Raw genomic sequence first — 20415 nt, forward strand, 5'->3', positions numbered from 1 at the left:
CTGCTTCACCCTTTTTGCAAAACATTACACACAGTGATTTGTAAAACTCTACACACATTTTTACACCTTAGACACAGATAAGGATTGTGAGGTTACTTCCTTGTCATTACAAAGCCCCGGATTGCCAGTGAATGATGAACAAATTGGATAATCACATCCACCAGGTGTTCTAGAAGAAGAAGAAGAAGAGTGAGAATGAGAGGGGGAGCTCAAAGAGGAGATGAAGGAGGTAGATGAAGAGGAGAAGGGGGTAGAGGAGGAGGCCCAGGTAGAGGAAGAGGAGAAGAAGGAGATAGATGAAGAGGCCTAGGTAGAGGAAGAGGAGAAGGAGGTAGAGGAGGAGGCCTAGGTAGAGGAAGAGGAGAAGGAGGTAGAGGTAGAGGAGAAGGAGGTAGAGGAGGAGGCCTAGGTAGAGGAAGAGGAGAAGGAGGTAGAGGTAGAGGAGAAGGAGGTAGAGGAGGAGGCCTAGGTAGATGAAGAGGAGAAGAAGGAGATCGAGGAAGAGGCCTAGGTAGAGGAAGAGGAGAAGGAGATAGAGGAAGAGGCCTAGGTAGAGGAAGAGGAGAAGGAGGTAGAGGTAGAGGAGAAGGAGGTAGAGGAGGAGGCCTAGGTAGAGGAAGAGGAGAAGGAGGTAGAGGAGGTGGCCCATGTAGATGAAGAGGAGAAGGAGATAGAGGAAGAGGCCTAGGTAGAGGAAGAGGAGAAGGAGATAGAGGAAGAGGCCTAGGTAGAGGAAGAGGAGAAGAAGGTAGAGGAGGAGGCCCAGGTAGATGAAGAGGAGAGGGAGATAGAGGAAGAGGCCTAGGTAGAGGAAGAGGAGAAGGAGATAGAGGAAGAGGCCTAGGTAGAGGAAGAGGAGAAGAAGGTAGAGGAGGAGGCCCAGGTAGATGAAGAGGAGAAGGAGATAGAGGAAGAGGCCTAGGTAGAGGAAGAGGAGAAGGAGATAGAGGAAGAGGCCTAGGTAGAGGAAGAGGAGAAGGAGGTAGAGGAGGAGGCCTAGGTAGAGGAAGAGGAGAAGGAGGTAGAGGTAGAGGAGAAGGAGGTAGAGGTAGAGGAGAAGGAGGTAGAGGAGGAGGCCTAGGTAGAGGAAGAGGAGAAGGAGGTAGAGGTAGAGGAGAAGGAGGTAGAGGAGGAGGCCTAGGTAGAGGAAGAGGAGAAGGAGGTAGAGGTAGAGGAGAAGGAGGTAGAGGAAGAGGCCTAGGTAGAGGAAGAGGAGAAGGAGATAGAGGAAGAGGCCTAGGTAGAGGAAGAGGAGAAGGAGGTAGAGGTAGAGGAGAAGGAGGTAGAGGAGGAGGCCTAGGTAGAGGAAGAGGAGAAGGAGGTAGAGGAGGTGGCCCATGTAGATGAAGAGGAGAAGGAGATAGAGGAAGAGGCCTAGGTAGAGGAAGAGGAGAAGGAGATAGAGGAAGAGGCCTAGGTAGAGGAAGAGGAGAAGAAGGTAGAGGAGGAGGCCCAGGTAGATGAAGAGGAGAGGGAGATAGAGGAAGAGGCCTAGGTAGAGGAAGAGGAGAAGGAGATAGAGGAATAGGCCTAGGTAGAGGAAGAGGAGAAGAAGGTAGAGGAGGAGGCCCAGGTAGATGAAGAGGAGAAGGAGATAGAGGAAGAGGCCTAGGTAGAGGAAGAGGAGAAGGAGATAGAGGAAGAGGCCTAGGTAGAGGAAGAGGAGAAGGAGATAGAGGAAGAGGCCTAGGTAGAGGAAGAGGAGAAGGAGATAGAGGAAGAGGCCTAGGTAGAGGAAGAGGTAGAGGTAGATAAGGACTTGAAGAGTTGATAGAACCTGAACAAAGAAGACGACAACCAAATTTGACTCAAGAAATCCGTGCAACACTTATTGACCATGTTATCAACCATGGACTGACACTGATGGAAACTGGACAAAGAGTTCAACCAAATCCCAGCAGAAGTACTGTTGCATCAGTAATTCAGACATTTCATCGAGAAAACAGGTAAGCTAATCACACAGTACATTGAAACTGAAGCTTGCTGTACTTATCATTAATATTGTTTACTGTGACATTTGACAGTAGGCTGCATGTGTATTTTTTATATATATTTTTTTTTTACATAGGATTGAGGGTCGAGGACACCAAGGTGGAAGGGGCCCTATGTTCACTCGTGCACAAGAGGCCGCCATTGTGAACATGGTTTTGACCAATAATTGTATCAGGCTGCGAGAAATTCAAGCCAGTATCATCAATGATGACCATATTTTCAATAACATCCAACGAGTCTCTCTGTCAACATTAGGTCAAATCCTCAAGAAAAATCAAATATACATGAAGCAACTGTATTGGGCACCATTTGACAGAAATTCAGAGAGAGTGAAACATCTGCACAATGAGTATGTATTGTTCATCTTACTATGGTGTGGTATTGTGCACTGCTCATAATGTTCTGGCACAAAAAAATACTGTGCAATAGATATTGAATAGCATGCTATTGTCTTTTACAGTGTTTCAGAGAGTCTTGCAAATGGATGCTGCAGAAATTCAACATGAATTTATATATGTCACTTTCACTGCAAATCACTTTCAGTGTATAGAGTGGGGTGATGTCAATCACTTTCCTGTGTATAGAGCGGCGTGATGCCAATTACTTTCCGGTGTAGAGTGGAGTGATTCCTATTATTTTATAGTGTATAGAGTGGGGTGATGCCAACCACTTTCCAGTGTATTGAGTGGCAGGATGTAAATCACTTCAGTGTATACAGTAGCGTGAGGTCAATTACTTGTGTGTAAATGTGTAGCTCTCTTCTCTGTTTATGTATTGTGTGTGTTTTATATGTGTGGCGATGCAGTGGTTGTATTTGTGAGCCTAAAACAAATTTCCCATTGGGACAATAAAGTATACCATACCATTCCATATGTGGATGGGGCTGGATTTAACCTTGCGAAAACAAGAAGAGGGAGAAATGTAATTGGACACAGGGCAATCACCAATGTGCCAGGGCAGCGAGGGGGTAACATCACCCTTTGCGCTGCTATTACACAAAATGGGGTCCTCCACCACCATGCAAATCTGGGACCCTATAATGCAAATCTAATACTTGCATTTCTTGACAGATTGCACGAGATTGTCACAGCATTAAACCAAGTGGACCAGATGCGGTACATTGTCGTTTGGGACAATGTCTCATTCCATCGGCTGCTCTGGTCCAGAATTGGTTCCATGAGCACCCTGAATTTGAAGTCTTATACCTTCCCCCATACTCCCCCTTCCTGAATCCAATAGAAGAGTTTTTTTCAGCATGGCGGTGGAAGGTATACGACCTGCGGCCCTATGACCGTTTGCCCCTCATTCAGGCCATGGAGCAGACCTGTGATCATATCGAAGCAGCTTCTGTGCAGGGGTGGATTCGTCACACGAGGCGATTCTTCCAACGGTGCCTTGCCAATGAAGACATGGCCTGTGATGTGGATGAAATCTCATGGCCTGATCCAGCCAGACGGAGAGATGATGAATAGTTACAGTATTCTTGTTGCTTTTACAGTAGTTTTTCTTCAGAGTCAGTGTATGTACTTCATGCAGTATTTTTTATTTGTCTACAGATTTTATTTGTTTCATTGATTTCATTGTTGGTCGATTACTGTAACTGATTATGGTAAGAAATACTGTAAGTATTGAAATAAATACTTGAAATATTCAGTCTGCAGCATCAGTGTTGTGCAGTGCTTGGTAAGTTTATAGTAGGCCTATTTATGTACATTCTCCCTATATCTCAAACTAATCATGAAGAATGTTGTGGGTTTGTCACTATTTATTTTTTTCATCTAAATTATCCCTTACATAACAATGTCTGGCAAAAAATCTAGCACATGCTATTTCCTAAAATTTGTTTTTTACAAATGTGTTTTTTATTTATCACAGCAGTGTGAAACTGGCTGCAATAGTGTCTGATCATTGAGGACTGTGTTGGTTAAATGAAAACTACTGTAATAGCATTTTCACAAATATGTGTGTGTGTGTGTTTTGAATGAAGTGTGTCATTTTGCAAATAATCTAGGAATTATGCAAATTGAGTGTGGTGTTTGGATAATTGTGATTATATTTTGGAAAAAAAAGAACCCGGTTTTCAAAATTGCGTGTAAACAATTGAAAAAAAAAAACTGTAAAAGAAAGATAAAGTATGATAGAGCAATTTTTTTTTTTTTTTTTTTTTTTTTTTAAATCTCTTCACACAGTTCTCCTAACAAATTTTCTACTTGGCACAGTAGTTAATTTCACATTCAAAATTCACTAAACATGGGTTTCCTGCTGATTATGTATTATGATCATGATTTATAGGAGAATGAATAATATAAATGTTGTTGTTGTTGTTTTTTTTTTTTTTTTTTTTACAATCGATTGGACTTATAGGTACGTAGGGAGGCCAACCAGTTGGAGTGGAAAAGGGAAATGACGTTCTGTACAAAATGTTGAACAAAACAAAATCCATATTTACAGTGCGGGAGGAAACAAAAACAAATAAAAACTGTGCAAAAAAAGTAAACAAAAAAGCAACAAAATGCTAATTTTGGCTAAACCAAATGACCCGAGTTCGCAACACTGCTTAGTATTAGGTTTCTCTGAGTCCACAATCAGATGGAATTCGCCTGTTCTGCCCGGTGTCTCCATAAAGAGTTTGGCCGGGAGGCACTGTAGAAGTTCATGCCTTTGTCCATCTTCCAGGTGCTCGAGGCTCAGCTGACTGTTGCCCTGGCGACCAGGCAGGTTTTGTTCCTCCATTTCCTCCACACACACCTCTTACCTTGTACGTCGCTTATTCTTATTCCTCTCTTTTTCTTTTACAAAAGTGAGAGGAGCAAGAGAGAGCTTGTTACACACACACACACACACACACACATACACACACAGTATTTTCTGTAGACAAAGGCCCTGTCCCAAATGGCACCCTAAACACTAGCGGTCTACCTCTGAGTCCGCACTTTCATGACGTAACGCCTATTGGACTATCGGGAAGAAGTCTGCTTTAAAGCTCGCATCAGTGTGGGCTCGGCAATAGTGCATATCGAGGACGCATATCGACCGCAAAGGGGGCGCTCGCGAGCACCCTTCTGATACCTAAAATTACAAACAAATTTTTTTGTTGTTGACATTTTTAATAATAATAATAATAAAGATATGAATATTTATTAATAAAGATACTAAATATAGTTTTGGGTATAGGATCTATGCTACTTAATAAAGATTAGTTATACTTATTTCGAATACTGTAAATTACCGCTTTTAAATCAATAACACAATTTTGGAGAAAGACCAGTTTTCCCCAGTTTTAAATTATTGTTTAGATTTAGTTTTTAAAGTATACTATGGAGAGGATTGCATGAAATTAAGAGCAAAAGTATTCATTTTGAAAAGATATGGGCAACTCTAAAATCAAAGAATATTCTATAAAATAAAGGAATACATATCACATTAATTATATTAATACATTTTTATATAACCCTCTCCCCTTTTAATTATAATTATTTATTATTTTATTTATTTACTTATTTAATATTATTATTATTCAATATTTAAAAAATATTACTTGACTTATTAGGGGTTATGTGTCATTTGATAAAAATATGTGAATGTTTAATTTTGTATTAATATATATATATATATATATATATATATATATATATATATATATATATATATCAAAATTCATATAAAATATAATTGAACACATTTGTAGATCTATATCATTTATCATTGTAGACTTAATTAAGTTGATGTTCTGTATACTGTATATTTATTTTTGGACTGATAGTTGTTAATAAAGTCAAATAATGATATGCGAGAGAGTCAGTGGTAATATCATTGTGTTCCTGTAGGTCAGTGTTAGAGGAACGGTGTAACAACTCAGGCTTAGCCTAAAAGTTAGTCTGCCCTGGACCAGGTTAGTTTCCCATCATAAGTTGCCAGAGTAACTGAGTTTGAACTATTTTAAGTTTGCTTTATGAAACAGAATCCACCAACAATAAGTCTGACTAACCAAAATAAGCCTGGCTTGAATTCTAATCTTGTTTCATGGAACAGCCCTCTGGTCACACAAAGTTGTTCCCAAAGCGCTTCAGCGCAGCATTGAGTGTAGCTTTTGAAAGGGAACAAGTTGCTTAAGTTTCAGTTTTTCACAATTGTTAATAAACTATAACTGATTCAGTTGGCCCAAAATCCCAAACCATTCATTCAGTTCTAGAAACAAAGACACATTTCTCAAAACATTTAAACATTTCACTTGTTTTCACACACATTCCTCTTTTCTTAATGTTTTCTGCAAAACTCTACTCAAAATGCTTTTCATTTTGTCAGCATCCTGCCTCCTGTTGTTTGTCTCTGGACCTCTAGAGGTCCGCTGTGTTCCCCACTGCCTTAGTTCTTCCTTGTGTGTCCTTGTTAGTGTTATCCAGGTCATATGTGCCTTGTTTTTGCATAAATGTAATATGCAAAATGACAATGCAATATGTAAAATGTCACAGCAGAGCATTAAAGTTGAAAAGTCGACTACTCTGTGCAACCCCTATACTATACTGTACTCATGTTGTGGTGTTCGTCGTGTTGCAGGTTGTTTTGTAATGGACTCGTATTTTTTGCAGAAGCTTTAGAATAATATACAGATAAGTTTAATATTTGATATCTACATATTTTATTTTATTTTTATCTGGTGAGTAGATGTGCAATCAGTGGGATAATGTACAGTCAGCCATTTATTATATTAAAAAATAGTGCTTAAGAGCTGGGACACTTGACTACAAATTCATACAGATATCATTGTAAAATGTACAAAAATACTTGGTTAATATATGTGACATTACAAAGTGCATTTGACAGTGTGGGGAAAATAATTATGACTAGTGCTCCCTTCTATTCATAACCTTTTACATATTAACCACGGGTTCAGAGATTGGTTGGTTAATATTCTGATGAAACTGCTGACAATCTTTTTGTCTGTCGCAGTCAACATACATTAAAATCATGGTGTATATTTTAAAATAATAAACGCAATCATAAATTTTATTTTTACAGAAGGACCACTTGGTGGTGCAATTGATCATTGAATTCTTAAAGCAGATATTTATCAGTCATCCATTATTTTGAGCGGAGAAAAGAAGGGTAAAAATTGTGACATTATTTGGAATAGGAACATTAACAGGAACAAGACAAATAATCACATTATATTTTCTCCATTTTATTTTACAAACATCACAGCGCTGTAAAAAAAAATGTTATTGTTATTTCCTTTTGGTAACAACATTACACATGATATTTTTGAGTAGTTAAGGCTTGATTTCATTCATGGAATTTACCTGAATAAATAATGTAAAATCCCCTAAATTATTTAGTCTATAATATGTTTTTTTTATTTATTTTAAGTTGATGCTCAGAAGTGTGTGAATTAGAGTGAATGGAAATAACCTGTTTATATTTGTCTTTGACTTCTATTGTATAATTAAAAGACTGTATGCTGCTCAGCACAGAAACAAACTTGTTACTGCACTAGCATTATAGCAGAGTCATTGCTCAATGAACAAAGCAACATGCTTCAGATTATCAATACATGCAGTTATTCACAACCTAGTCTCGCGTAGCCAGACCTTCAGACTGACGGCTGAAGGTCTGGAATTCATAGCAGCTTTCTTTGGCCAAGGCCCGCCCATAAGGCCGTTTGACCGACATGTCAAACAACCAATTACAGTTCGTTTCGTTCAGTGTCACGTTTCGGGGCGTGGAAATGTCCCCACAACAGACCGGCGTGCAACAAGTCAGTCAGCACAGAAAATCAAAGAAGGAGAAGAAAACAAGCAGTAAGTCATTGATCTGTTCGTGCACGCATACTTTTGAGAATCCTACGTTTAGCTGATCTTGATAAATGCGCATTGTCACTCATGTAAACACAACAGTTTTTCTTCCGCAATCACACGTCTGCGCTTTGTTTCCCGGCGGACCGAAAATAAACGCGACACTCGCGCCCCCGGAAATCCGATAAAATTCAACCAATCAGATGACGACTTCGACATTCCTGAAGTGTTTCCAGTTAAGTGTACCATATGCATCAGACGTTTAGCCAACGTTCCGTGGGCGTGACGTCTGAGGCTGAGACTATTCACAACCTAACCATAAGCCCTACTCTTCTGCACAATCTTCTGATCAAAACTTCAACATAATGGACAAAAAAACTCTTTCAAACAACTGAACATTAAACATTAACAGATGTTACCCTTTGCTCAAAAACACATAAAATAACACTTCATTTCAACATGTACTCTCCATTTCCAGCCAAACTATCCTGGGAACTAACAATGGTCTCTAAAACCGCATAATTGATAAAATTCTCTAAAAATAAATAGGTAGCATTTTTTCCTTAATTTTATCAGCTTAATCGGTTCCTCAATTTAAAAGGATAGTTCACTTTGAAATTAAATTTGCGAAACGAGCGGTTTGTGTGAGAAAACGAACAGTATTTATATCGTTTTTACCTCTTGTACACTTTCTGGCGCTTGTGCAGACTAAAGCCTTGGTTATACTTTCGCCTGGCTCCGCAGCGCGGGTCTCCGCAGACTGCGCGCGCACCTCCCCAAACGGACGAGGCATTTATACTTGACGCGCTCGCCGTACACTATTCTTTGAAACGACAGGGGGCGACTCGAGTAATTGTCCTCTAACCCATCAGGAATCAGCAGTGAGAAGAAGAAAGCTATACACACGTGACAATAGCCGCTTTCCGACCGGAGGAACCTTTTCACAGTTCCTAGAACTATTGGCTAAAGTACCCGGATGTCGGCGTGTTCGCACCGCAGGAACTAGGAACGATTTTTGTTCTAGGAACTCCATTTGTAGGAACTAATTTAGGTCCTACTTCAGAGTAGGGTCTAAACCAGCACTATAGGAACTATCCGTGACGTTAGTGTACGCTGATTGACCGAACGCACGCGGAACACCAGCACCCGCCATTTTTAAAACAGCTAGAATGTAAACACACAGATTATAGCCTATATATTTACTCCATAAACTAACTATACAAACATGGAAAACAGTGATAGATGGGTCTCTAAACCTTTATGCTGAAGAGAAAATCCAACGCAACTTTGAGGGGACCAAGCCAAACATGATTATGTTTATCTGCCCAGCTAGCAACACTGGACATCAACCACATGGCATAGGCTAATAACCTTTTTTCATATACTGTCTACTTTCTATATCAGTTCTGTCTAATAAGATATTAAACAGTACTGTTAGACAGATTGCTAACTAATAAACACAGAGAATGCGAGCATTGTTTGCTCTGGCGTTTATCAGCGCCGCCAAAATAAAGGTCCGTCGCACCGTCAAAATAAAAGTCACCGTGCTTGCGTCACTCCCTTACCCCTCCTACCAGTTCCTATGGCCACTTGGCCAGTGCGAACGCAAACAGCAAAGCCGAGTTTGGGGGAGAGTAGTTCTTAGAACTGTTTAGAAGTGGACAGTTCCTAGAACTAAGTTCCTATAACTACTTGGTCGGAAAGCGGCTAATGTTTATTTTAGTACACCACCAATACCACACTACAAAAAGAATCGTGTAAAACCCAGTAAACCCTAAGATTATTACTCGTGACAATAAAACAAAATGCATACAACATAACTAAATAAACGATCTCTTACATATTTTCTAATTTCACTAAACATTTCATTAAGTTTCGTGAACATTTTTATTAAACATGGACCTTATGTTCATTAAAAATACTTTTTATGCTATTATATGCTCATTTTTTAAATGTAATAGCAACTCATTTAGACGTGCAAACTGGGTGCCGGTGTGGTGAGAAGTTTGAGCTCGGCCAGATTGAGATTCGGCTCGAAGTCGTTCATCTTCGGATGGGCCTTTCACACAGGACGCGGTATGCGCGGCGCTGCGCTATAAAACCCATTCATCTCAATGGCTTGCGCCGCGCAAGGACGTTTTGTTGCTGCGTCGACCAAAGCGCAAGCGCAGCGGTGCGCATCATTGGCGTGCTCACGCGCACGCCGCGGACAAAGTTCAAAATAGTTCAACTTTTGCCGCTGCGCTCTGTGACGATTACCAGCGCGGCCAATAGAATCGGGGGATCCAAACAAGCACGGAAATCAAAATGGATTAAAGTAAATTATATTAAGACATGGTATGGTATGAACGATCGTCTCATAGACAGACAGATTTACATTAAAAATAGTTGTGTTTTAACAGTCAGGTAACTTGTAGGTAGACAATGTGTGCAAACAGTTTTTTCGCGTTGTATCTGAAGGGCAACGCTGAACCCAGCGGCAAGCGCCGCGCATACCGCGTCCTGTGTGTTGTTACAAAAAATGTCGCGCACACCGCCAGGCGAAATTGGGTCTTGCGAACCCAACGCGCACGACCGCCCACACCGCAATGACGTCATTTTTGCCGCGCGCACCTTCGCGCTCGTGCGGACGCGTCGAGTATAACGCCGGTTTCACACTGCACGCGTTGGCAGAGCGTAAGCAGCGCAGGAGCAGTGCGTATGGTGAGCAGGAGCAGGACACGTGCGTTTTGCTTTCACACTGGAACGCCGGTTTCACACCGCAAGCGTCAGCGGCGCGTATTTTTTTCGGCGTCCATGTTATTCAATGAGTGCATTCACACCGCACACAGAGGCGGCGCGGCAGCACGTAGCAGGAGCAGAGCAGGAGCAGCAGTGCCGCGATCGTTTCGGCGCCGAGTCTATTTTTGCTGCGCCGCTTACGCTGAATTAAAGTGACAATGCATTGATCATGGCCAAAATACACCGCAGTTTTACCCCAAAAGCGCATTGATGATATCTATTGTGTTTTAAACAGTCAATCAAATGACCAACAGCAATTTAAAAAGAAAACAAATGTCCAAAAACAAACTTGTTGCCCGAACAATAAAAACAAAGACGAACCAAAAGTTATATAAATGAAATGATTAATAAAATAAGCTTCTTGACAAGTCTTTTCTCTTAAATGTATTTGAAAACGAAATAAAGCAATGCCAATTTACCCTGATTATAGAGTACTCTGTCTATACACACGCCGCGGTTCAGCTGCGCGTGACAAACGCTGCTAGTGTGAAAGCAAAACGCTCGTGTCCTGCTCCTGCTCACCATATGCACTGCTCCTGCTCTGCTAATGCGTGCAGTGTGAAACCGGCGTAAGCCAGAACGCGCGCACACGTCACACACCAGGAAGCGCGCGCGCCCTCAGATCACTTGGACGTGGTTGTGTAGAGGTAAAAACGATATAAATACTGTTCGTTTTCTCACACAAACCGCTCGTTTCGTGTCTTAGGCCATCAATGTGTACTTAATTTGGACTTCTCTGTGCATGCTCTTTGAGGTGGTGACCATAGACCTGCATTATATGACTGACAGACAAGAACGGTTTGACCTAAGAATATCAAAATTGAAACTACTGCGGAAAAAAAGACACCTACATCTTGGATGCCCTTGAGGTAAGATAAAACATACCAAAATTTAATTTCAAAGTGAACTATCCCTTTAAGCCTCAAAACTGTGTATGTTTCCTTAAAAAATAGGAAAATGTATCTCTTAGTGAAATGTTCTCAGTATTTTTTTATACAACACTGAACCACAGTTTTCTTAAAAAATATACACAATATTTTTAATTATCACTTTAAAGTTTTTTAATGAAAATTACAAGACCCATGATTAATTGTTTTACACTAGTGTCGACTTCATTCAGTAAGCTAACCCTTCAACTACGCAAGATATTTTAACAAATAAACAATATTCCCTACAAAAATAAAAATAGGTTTATCAGTTACTACAAACCAAGCTTTTTTATCTTGTGAATTTTGTCGATTTAATTTTGACGTTTATGTTATGCTTATTGCTATAAAGTAATCTATTCAATTCAGGGTTTTTAGTATTTACACAAAAATCGCAAAATCACAAACCTCAGAACTTAACTTATAAACTTCTTATAATATTTAGTTTGACATTTATTTTCACAGTCAGAAGAACTCTTTTTTTCAATATTTATTGGGGAAAAAAATACATTTGTATTAATTTTTCGTGTCCTATTTTGAACATAATTAATTGTTGTTGTTTTTATGTGAGATAATGAGGATCATCTAGGTCATAGGAGACAAGAACAATTTAAGCACAGTCAGTCGAATACTTTAAGGCTCAAACTCTTCTTCAAAATTGTTGTGAATCTTCTTCGATCTCACTCTTTATGCTTTATGGGACAGATTCATTCACCACATAATGTACTTTATGATTTGATTCACGAAGAACATGAGCCAAAGAAAAACATTAACAGAATTAAAGAGTTCAGAAGTGAACATGGCATGTTGGAACCTTTGCTTCATGTTCATGTGTTGAACAACTTTTGACTTCTCTAAAGTAACATTTCTTTTGGTGCGTTTAAATGGCAAATAAGAGTTGCTGCATCAGATAAGAATTTTTTTTTTTTTTTTTTTTTTTTGTTGTTTCACTTATATGAAATATTGCTTGTGCACAGAGTGGTCCGGTGTAAGAAAAACCTCTCTTTGACTTTGATAAATGATTAACTTGTTGATCCCCAAGCAGACAGGAGTATCAGAGACAGACCAACAAAGATACTTGTGAATTGAGATCAAAATGAGAGTTCCTGTAAAACTCCTCGGCTTCGTCTTTTGGTTGTTTTTCTTAAATTTTGCCCAAAGTCAAGGCAAGTGATTTTTTTTGTTGTTGTTATTTATTTGAATGTCATTTTAATTTGGATTTTATTGACTTGAATATAAATGTCATATTATATGCACTTCCCTAACTGTAGATTTAGAGACTGTTGACTAGTTTGCATGTATTTCAGCATTTTATACATGACAGTTACGTCTTTGTGTAAAAATTTTTTGTGCTTCTCAGAATGTCGTATAGCAGATATTAACTATAAAAACACAGAACCAGTTGCGAAAGAGTTATACGATGATGGTGAAACAGTGAGGCTGAGCTGCACGACAGGTTATACTGGAGTGTATAGATTAAAATGTGAAAAAGGACAATGGAAGACATCCATTGAGCGACCATGTGCAAGTGAGAAAATGGTCAATTCCACATCACCAATGACCACATCATTTATTTATTTATTATTATTTTTTTTTTTAAATCAGTGTCATAATGCAGAGTAAAACTTGTTTGATTTCTGCAGAGATAAAATGCAGTCACCCTGGGGACACAGCAAATGGTGATTTTAGTCTTATATCAGAATCTGAGTTTGTTTTTGGAGCAACAGTGGTGTATACTTGCAAGAAAGGGTAAATGTGCTTTATGCTTTTTATTCTGTTGTATGACATGCATACTGTCCTTTTCAGTTTAGCACTCCTTGTACTTGTAAAAAGTGTGCACTTGTACTTGTGTTCACAGGTTTGAAATGACAAGCAGAATCAATCAGCGTACCTGCAGAGCTCAAGGATGGGACAATACTCTCCCTATCTGTGAAGGTACGCTTTCTTCAGTAACTATTTTTCTTTTTTGTCTTTTGATATTTTTGATTTCTTTTGATTTTCTCTCAGTCATAAACTTCGGAACTATAGTGACTCATGACAAGAGAATTATAACTAAAATAATTGATTGGTTTGTTGGTTGGTTACTTTATTTTGTATTTATTGTAATATTTTATTGCCTAGCTGTGAGATGTCCAGCCATTCGCACAGATGGGGATGTGATTGCATCGGGCAACACAGAGGAGGGAGGCTATGGTGATGTTATTCACTTTGAGTGTGTATCTAATGACAAAAAGATAAATGGAAGTAGGGACATTCACTGCACAGAGACGGGCGAATGGAGTGACTCCGTTCCAAAGTGCAAAGGTTCATTACACTGTTTATTTGTTTATTTGTATCTTCACCCAATGATCACAGACTTCTGAGCTTTATTCAAAACACCAATTTAACTATTCCTCTTTCCCTTGCTTTTCACACAGAGATAACATGCACAGCACCAGATATACCAAATGGTTATGTTGTTGAGAAAATGCAAGAATACCAGAAAGATGCCATATTAAAATACAGATGTTCACCAGGGTTCAAACCTAGAGAGGGAATCCCCAGATGTGCTAAATTTAGATGGACTCTGAACCCAGAATGTGATGGTAATACACCAATATTACATAATAAACAATTAATATGTGAAATAACACTAAAATCATTCTATCCATATAGCTTTCATTATGCAAAAAAAATCAGTAGTGTCACACTGAAACATTCGTAAATTAGATAGCCATTAACCTTAAATTCAAAACTGAATATTAAAATAAATAGTACGCAGTTAATAAACTAAAATTTTATATTTCCAAGGCATTAAAGAAAATATTTGCTTGATCTTAGTTTGATTTCTTTCTAAATGATGAAAGGAGTCAACACACCAATATTTGTAAAAGTTGAGAAAATGGAATGAGATTATTTACTTTCTTCCTGTGATGCTGTAGAAAGTGTCCAACTGATGTTGTTTTCTAGGTTTTAATCAATGTTTTTTTTTTTTTTTTTTTTTTTTTTTATCGGGGAAAATCATGCGGCAACAGCATTTGCTGATCATTATTATTTGGTAACTACAAAATCAGCTAAAAAAAATACTAATAACTACTTTCTAATTGCTTGCTTAAATTTCATATAATAGTTTAGCAAATATATCTAATAGTTCTCAAAAAAAAAAAAAAAAAATGTGCTTATACTTATTTAGGGACTCAAATTGTACTCTATTTATGGGAAGCTATATTTTTTTTCCATTTTAGGATTTAAAAAAAACAAAACAAAACAATTGTCAGAATCGTTTGTTTCCCCCAAAAGACAAACCATGCAAATCCAGTTTCACACATTTTTGCTGCTTCATCTCTTCTTACCCTTATTTCTACATAATTATGTTTTGTACAGCAGTAACTTGTGAGCTTAAGTCAACCACATTCGGAGTAAAAAAGATAAACCCAGAGGGTAAAACTATTTTCAGAGCTGGAGAAAGTGTGGAGATCACCTGCACTGAAAAACACAGGATCTTTCAAACAAAAGAAACATTCAAATCACTTACATGTCGAGAGAATGGGCAGTGGGATTATGAGCCTGTTTGTGAGGGTAAGATTATAGAGAAACACTTCTGCATTTATTGCTGAACTTAATGCATGTTATTAAAATAATGTAAATCTTGTTTCAGAAATTAGATGTGAAGTTCCACGTGACCAGCATGTGTATGACCTGTACTCTTACTTCTGGGGAGATCTGAAATTGGGAGCCAAAAGATCTTACTATTGCATGTCTGGATATGATAAAATGTCAGCAGAGGCCACATGCACACGAGACGGATGGACACCAAATCCACTGTGTGCTGGTATGTGCTCATATTAATGTTACAGTTTGTGAAAATTATTTAACTTAATAATTGATATGGAACATATTATTCATATTATGAATTAAGAATTTTAAATGAGTAGAAAAAAAAATTGAGTTTAATAAAACATTTTGTATAAATATTAATGGAATAAGGAAATGGATCATTTAGTTTATGTGATTGGTATTTATACATTAAAAAAAAAGAAAAGAAAATATGTTTAAATTTAAGTTTAAGAATTATATAAAATGTTTTAATAAGCTCAGGTTTTTTAATCATTTAAAATTCTTAATTCATAATATGAATAATATGTAAGGATTATTCAATTGAATTTGATGGAATTTTACTATTAACTGAAATGCTTAAATCTTGAAAAATGGCTTAGAATTGTTTTGAGGGTAAGATTATAGAGAAACACTTCAGAATTTGGTACTGAACTTATTGCATGTTATTACTGTAAAATATTGTAAATCTTGTTTCAGAAATTAGATGTGAAGTTCCACGTGACCAGCATGTGTATGACCTCTCTAGCTTCTGGGGAGATCTGAAATTGGGAGCAAGAAGATCTTACTATTGCATGTCTGGATATTATCAAATGTCAGCAGAGGCCACATGCACACGAGACGGATGGACACCAAAACCACTGTGTGCTGGTATGTGCTCATATTAATGTTACAGTTTGTGCAAATTATTTAACTCAATAATTGATATTGAACATATTATTCATATTATGAATTAAGAATTTTAAATGAGTAGAAAAAAATAGAGCTTAATAAAACATTTTGTATAAATATTAATGGAATAAGGAAATGGATCATTTAGTTTATGTGATTGGTATTCATACATTAAAAAAAAAAGAAAATATGTTTAAATTTAAGTTTAAGATTTATACAAAATGTTTTATTAAGCTCAGGTTTTTTAATCATTTAAAATTCTTAATTCATAATATGAATAATATGTAAGGATTATTCAATTGAATTTGATGCAATTTTACTATTAACTGAAATGCCTAAATCTTGAAAAATGGCTTAGAATTGTTTTGAGGGTAAGATCATAGAGAAACACTTCAGAATTTGGTACTGAACTTATTGCATGTTATTACTGTAAAATATTGTAAATCTAGTTTCAGAAATTAGATGTGAAGTTCCACGTGACCAGCCTGTGTATGACCTGTACGGTTACTTCTGGGGAGATCTGAAATTGGGAGCAAAAAGATCTTACTATTGCATGCCTGGATATTATCAAATGTCAGCAGAGGCCACATGCACACGAGACGGATGGACACCAAAACCACTGTGTGCTGGTATGTGCTCATATTAATGTTATAGTTTGTGCAAATTATTAAACGTAATAATTGATATTGAACATATTATTCATATTATGAATTAAGAATTTGAAATGAGTAGAAAAAAATAGAGCTTAATAAAACATTTTGTATAAATATTAATGGAATAAGGAAATGTATCATTTAGTTTATGTGATTCATATTCATACATTAAAAAAAAAAAGAAAATATGTTTAAATTTAAGTTTAAGATTTATACAAAATGTTTTATTAAGCTCAGGTTTTTTAATCATTTAAAATTCTTAATTCATAATATGAATAATATGTAAGGATTATTTAATTGAATTTGATGGAATTTTACTATTAACTGAAATGCCTAAATCTTGAAAAATGGCTTAGAATTGTTTTGAGGGTAAGATTATAGAGAAACACTTCAGAATTTGGTACTGAACTTATTGCATGTTATTACTGTAAAATATTGTAAATCTTGTTTCAGAAATTAGATGTGAAGTTCCACGTGACCAGCATGTGTATGACCTGTACGCTTACTTCTGGGGAAATCTGAAATTGGGAGCAAAAAGATCTTACTATTGCATGCCTGGATATTATCCAATGTCAGCAGAGGCCACATGCACACGACACGGATGGACACCAAATCCACTGTGTGCTCGTATGTGCTCATATTAATGTTACAGTTTGTGCAAATTATTTAACATATACAATTTGCAAGTGAATTCTCAATTAATTCTATGAATGAATTCTACAATGTTTTGAAACTGTTTCCTCACAGCAAAGCAAAAATCATGTCATGATCTGTCTCTGAAATTTTGGGCACAATTTACATACAGCCAATAATGTATTGTATATTACAGTATTTCTGTGTTTGTGTATTTTCATTGTTAATTAGTTGAGGTCATCAGGTTTGTCTGCAGCTGGTCTAGACTCATCTTTATCATTCTGATAATAATTAATAATCTACTTTTGTTGAGGTTTTTATGTTTTATTTTACGGACAGCTAAACTAAATAGAAAGTTCAAAAGTTCAGAGTTTATTTAAAATATAAAATGTTTTGTACCATTAGAAATCTCTTTACTGTCACTTTTGATCAATTGAATGCATCCTTACTGAATTTAAAAAAAAAACGAACCATATTTTATTGATATTATTGAAAATTAAATGTTTTTTTTTCTTCTTCTTTTCTTCAGGTTAGTAAGACATAAATTGGAAGAAAGTTGGAGTAAAACACTGAGGTAAAAACTATTAAACATTTTGATAATATACTAACCACATTTGATTTACAATAATTTAATTTCTGTTTTCAGAGTTTATTTTGCAGTGCAAAATTAGAATGGGATAAAGATCCTGTAATGAAGTGTAAAATGATTAAAAACAACAGTAATGTTCACAAGTAACTGCATTTATTATAGTTTTCTTTATTAAGATCTGATTATCCCACAGATCTGAATGAAGATGGACAGACACGCTGTGGCAGAGCAACACACACACACACACACACACACACACACTTGCTTGATGCTTCAATTTACTTGCTCATGTTACAGTAAAATGACAGATGTTACAGATGTTTTTTTTTTAATTCATTACACACTAAAAGTGGTACTTAAAGCCCACTCAGTGAAACCATTCACTCATACCGAATCTTCAGACCAAGTCTGCAAAACTGTAAGCACACTATATGCTTTATACTCAGTTTGCATTTGTAAAACAAACTTTTTGCAAAACTCTAAACAGTTCTCTACATTACACACATCATTTAAAACAACTCTTGTGTTTCATTTAGAAAACACTGCCATTTAATGCCACAATAATTTCCCGATTACCTACACACAATGATCATGTGTGAAAACACTTATACATAAATTGATTGCATGCAAGCCAGTCAGAAAGTCAACTTTATTTGTACAGCGCTTTATACAATATAGATTGTTTCACAGCAGCTTCACAATAGTAAGAAATTCTAACAAGCAAATATAGTCGTTATTCAGCTCAAGTCAGTTCAGTGACATACTCCTATGTTCTCCACTGCACACTGAACAAGCAAAAGGGACAAGAGAGTATTGTTTTACATTTTTCACATATTTGTGTAGTTTGGTGTGTTTGTGGCCAATCATTTTATGTTTGTATGTAGAGTTACACAAAAAAAGGCATAGAATAGTTAAAATAGTTTTGAATGAAGTATTTGCTTTTGCAAAAGATGTGTGACGTTTTGCATCTTGTGTGTGTTTTGTGGTTTCGTGCGTAGAGTTTTGAGAAATGGAGCCATAGTTTTTGAAGAATAAAGCTTAACATTCAAACTATTACTCTGCAGTCTTTTTAAATTAAACTATTTTCTCCTATTTTATTTATTTATATATATATATATATATATATATATATATATATATATATATATATATATATATATATAAAATAGGAGAAAATAGTTTAATATATACAGTGGCAATCTATTATAGTGACACATACAGTAATTTTAAAAAAATCCCTATGATGAAGTAATATTTTTACAAATCAAGAGATGAGATTCAACTTTGTTTTGTGAAAATATATTTGTTTCTTCCCTATAAAGAACAAATAGGCAAAAACTTATGCACAACATTTTACATTCTCAACTTTAATTCTATATTCTTGTGATTATTGGTCACTTTTATTGTAACTAAATGAAAGGCAACTTAAAATAGTTGATGATTATAAACGTCAGTAAGAAAATGCTTCTATAAATTACATTCACGGGTATATTACATTTACATTAACCAGGTAGTGATATAATGATACCATAGATGTAGTTATGGTGGACATTTACTATAGTGACCACTGTAATACAAGGTTTAATGAAGCTAAATGTAAGACATTAAGTCCATCTAAATGTAAAGGTAAACAACTCAGAATAAAAAACTTTCAGCACCAAAAATAATTACAAAAATATTGATTGGTTTCAAAAGGTTTTCCTGAACACTCTCACTATCTTCAATTGTTCGGACAAACACCTGCTATATACATTTACAGAAATATACATTTGTCTATTGCATCATGAAGTCACTGCATGACTAGAACTAATGGATGGCAATGAATATGTCCTTTAGCAAAACACCTGATGAGCACTGACGCTTTTTTGATAAAGGCATTAGGCAGAAATCAAGTACAGTTTATGAAGCTGAAAAGAGAAAACAAAATGCTTTAACAATATGGAAAAAGATAAATCACTATTTTCAATATTGGTACTGCATATATCAAAGAGATCACAAGGAGGAGTGGGACATCATATGAAGACTTTCAGAAACTGAGACAGAGCCAAAGGGTGTACCTCGCTGGACACATCCTACACATGCCCAAACAACAACACCCAAAGACAGTTATGAAGTGGACACCACCAGGAGGATGCAGGAGACAGGGAAGACCAAGGAAGACATGGAGACATGTTTCACGAAGACCTGAAGAATGTCAGTGTCCCATGGGAAGATGTGGAGAACTTGGCCACGGATCGAATACGCTGGAGGACACTTGTTGCCTAGTCTCGCGTAGCCAGACCTTCAGACTGACGGCTGAAGGTCTGGAATTCATAGCAGCTTTCTTTGGCCAAGGCCCGCCCATAAGGCCGTTTGACCGACATGTCAAACAACCAATTACAGTTCGTTTCGTTCAGTGTCACGTTTCGGGGCGTGGAAATGTCCCCACAACAGACCGGCGTGCAACAAGTCAGTCAGCACAGAAAATCAAAGAAGGAGAAGAAAACAAGCAGTAAGTCATTGATCTGTTCGTGCACGCATACTTTTGAGAATCCTACGTTTAGCTGATCTTGATAAATGCGCAT

The 20415-nt window shown here is 36.8% G+C and overlaps 1 protein-coding gene across 4 annotated transcripts; it reads left to right on the forward strand.

Moving 5' to 3' along the window:
• Nucleotides 1-12505: 12505 nt before the first annotated feature.
• LOC311085005 (complement factor H-like) lies at nucleotides 12506-18901 on the forward strand. Of its 4 annotated transcripts, none has more exons than XM_084117386.1 (13): nucleotides 12506-12657; nucleotides 12852-13019; nucleotides 13135-13240; nucleotides 13350-13426; nucleotides 13613-13795; nucleotides 13909-14076; nucleotides 14855-15049; nucleotides 15129-15302; nucleotides 15785-15955; nucleotides 16432-16605; nucleotides 17083-17256; nucleotides 17792-17836; nucleotides 18045-18901. In XM_084117386.1, exons 1-12 carry the CDS (start codon nucleotides 12588-12590, stop codon nucleotides 17794-17796), a joined length of 1665 nt encoding a protein of 554 aa, XP_083973512.1. In that variant the 5' UTR covers nucleotides 12506-12587; the 3' UTR covers nucleotides 17797-17836; nucleotides 18045-18901. The 4 variants fall into 4 exon arrangements, with proteins under 4 accessions (XP_083973512.1, XP_083973511.1, XP_083973514.1 ...); XM_084117385.1 differs by having other exon boundaries at nucleotides 12507-12657; nucleotides 16426-16605; XM_084117388.1 differs by lacking the exon at nucleotides 17083-17256 and having other exon boundaries at nucleotides 12507-12657; nucleotides 16426-16605.
• The last annotated feature ends 1514 nt before the right edge of the window (nucleotides 18902-20415 follow it).

This window comes from Abramis brama (genome assembly GCF_963993115.1).
Source record: "Abramis brama genome assembly, chromosome: 6".
Taxonomy (NCBI): Eukaryota; Metazoa; Chordata; class Actinopteri; order Cypriniformes; family Leuciscidae; genus Abramis; species Abramis brama.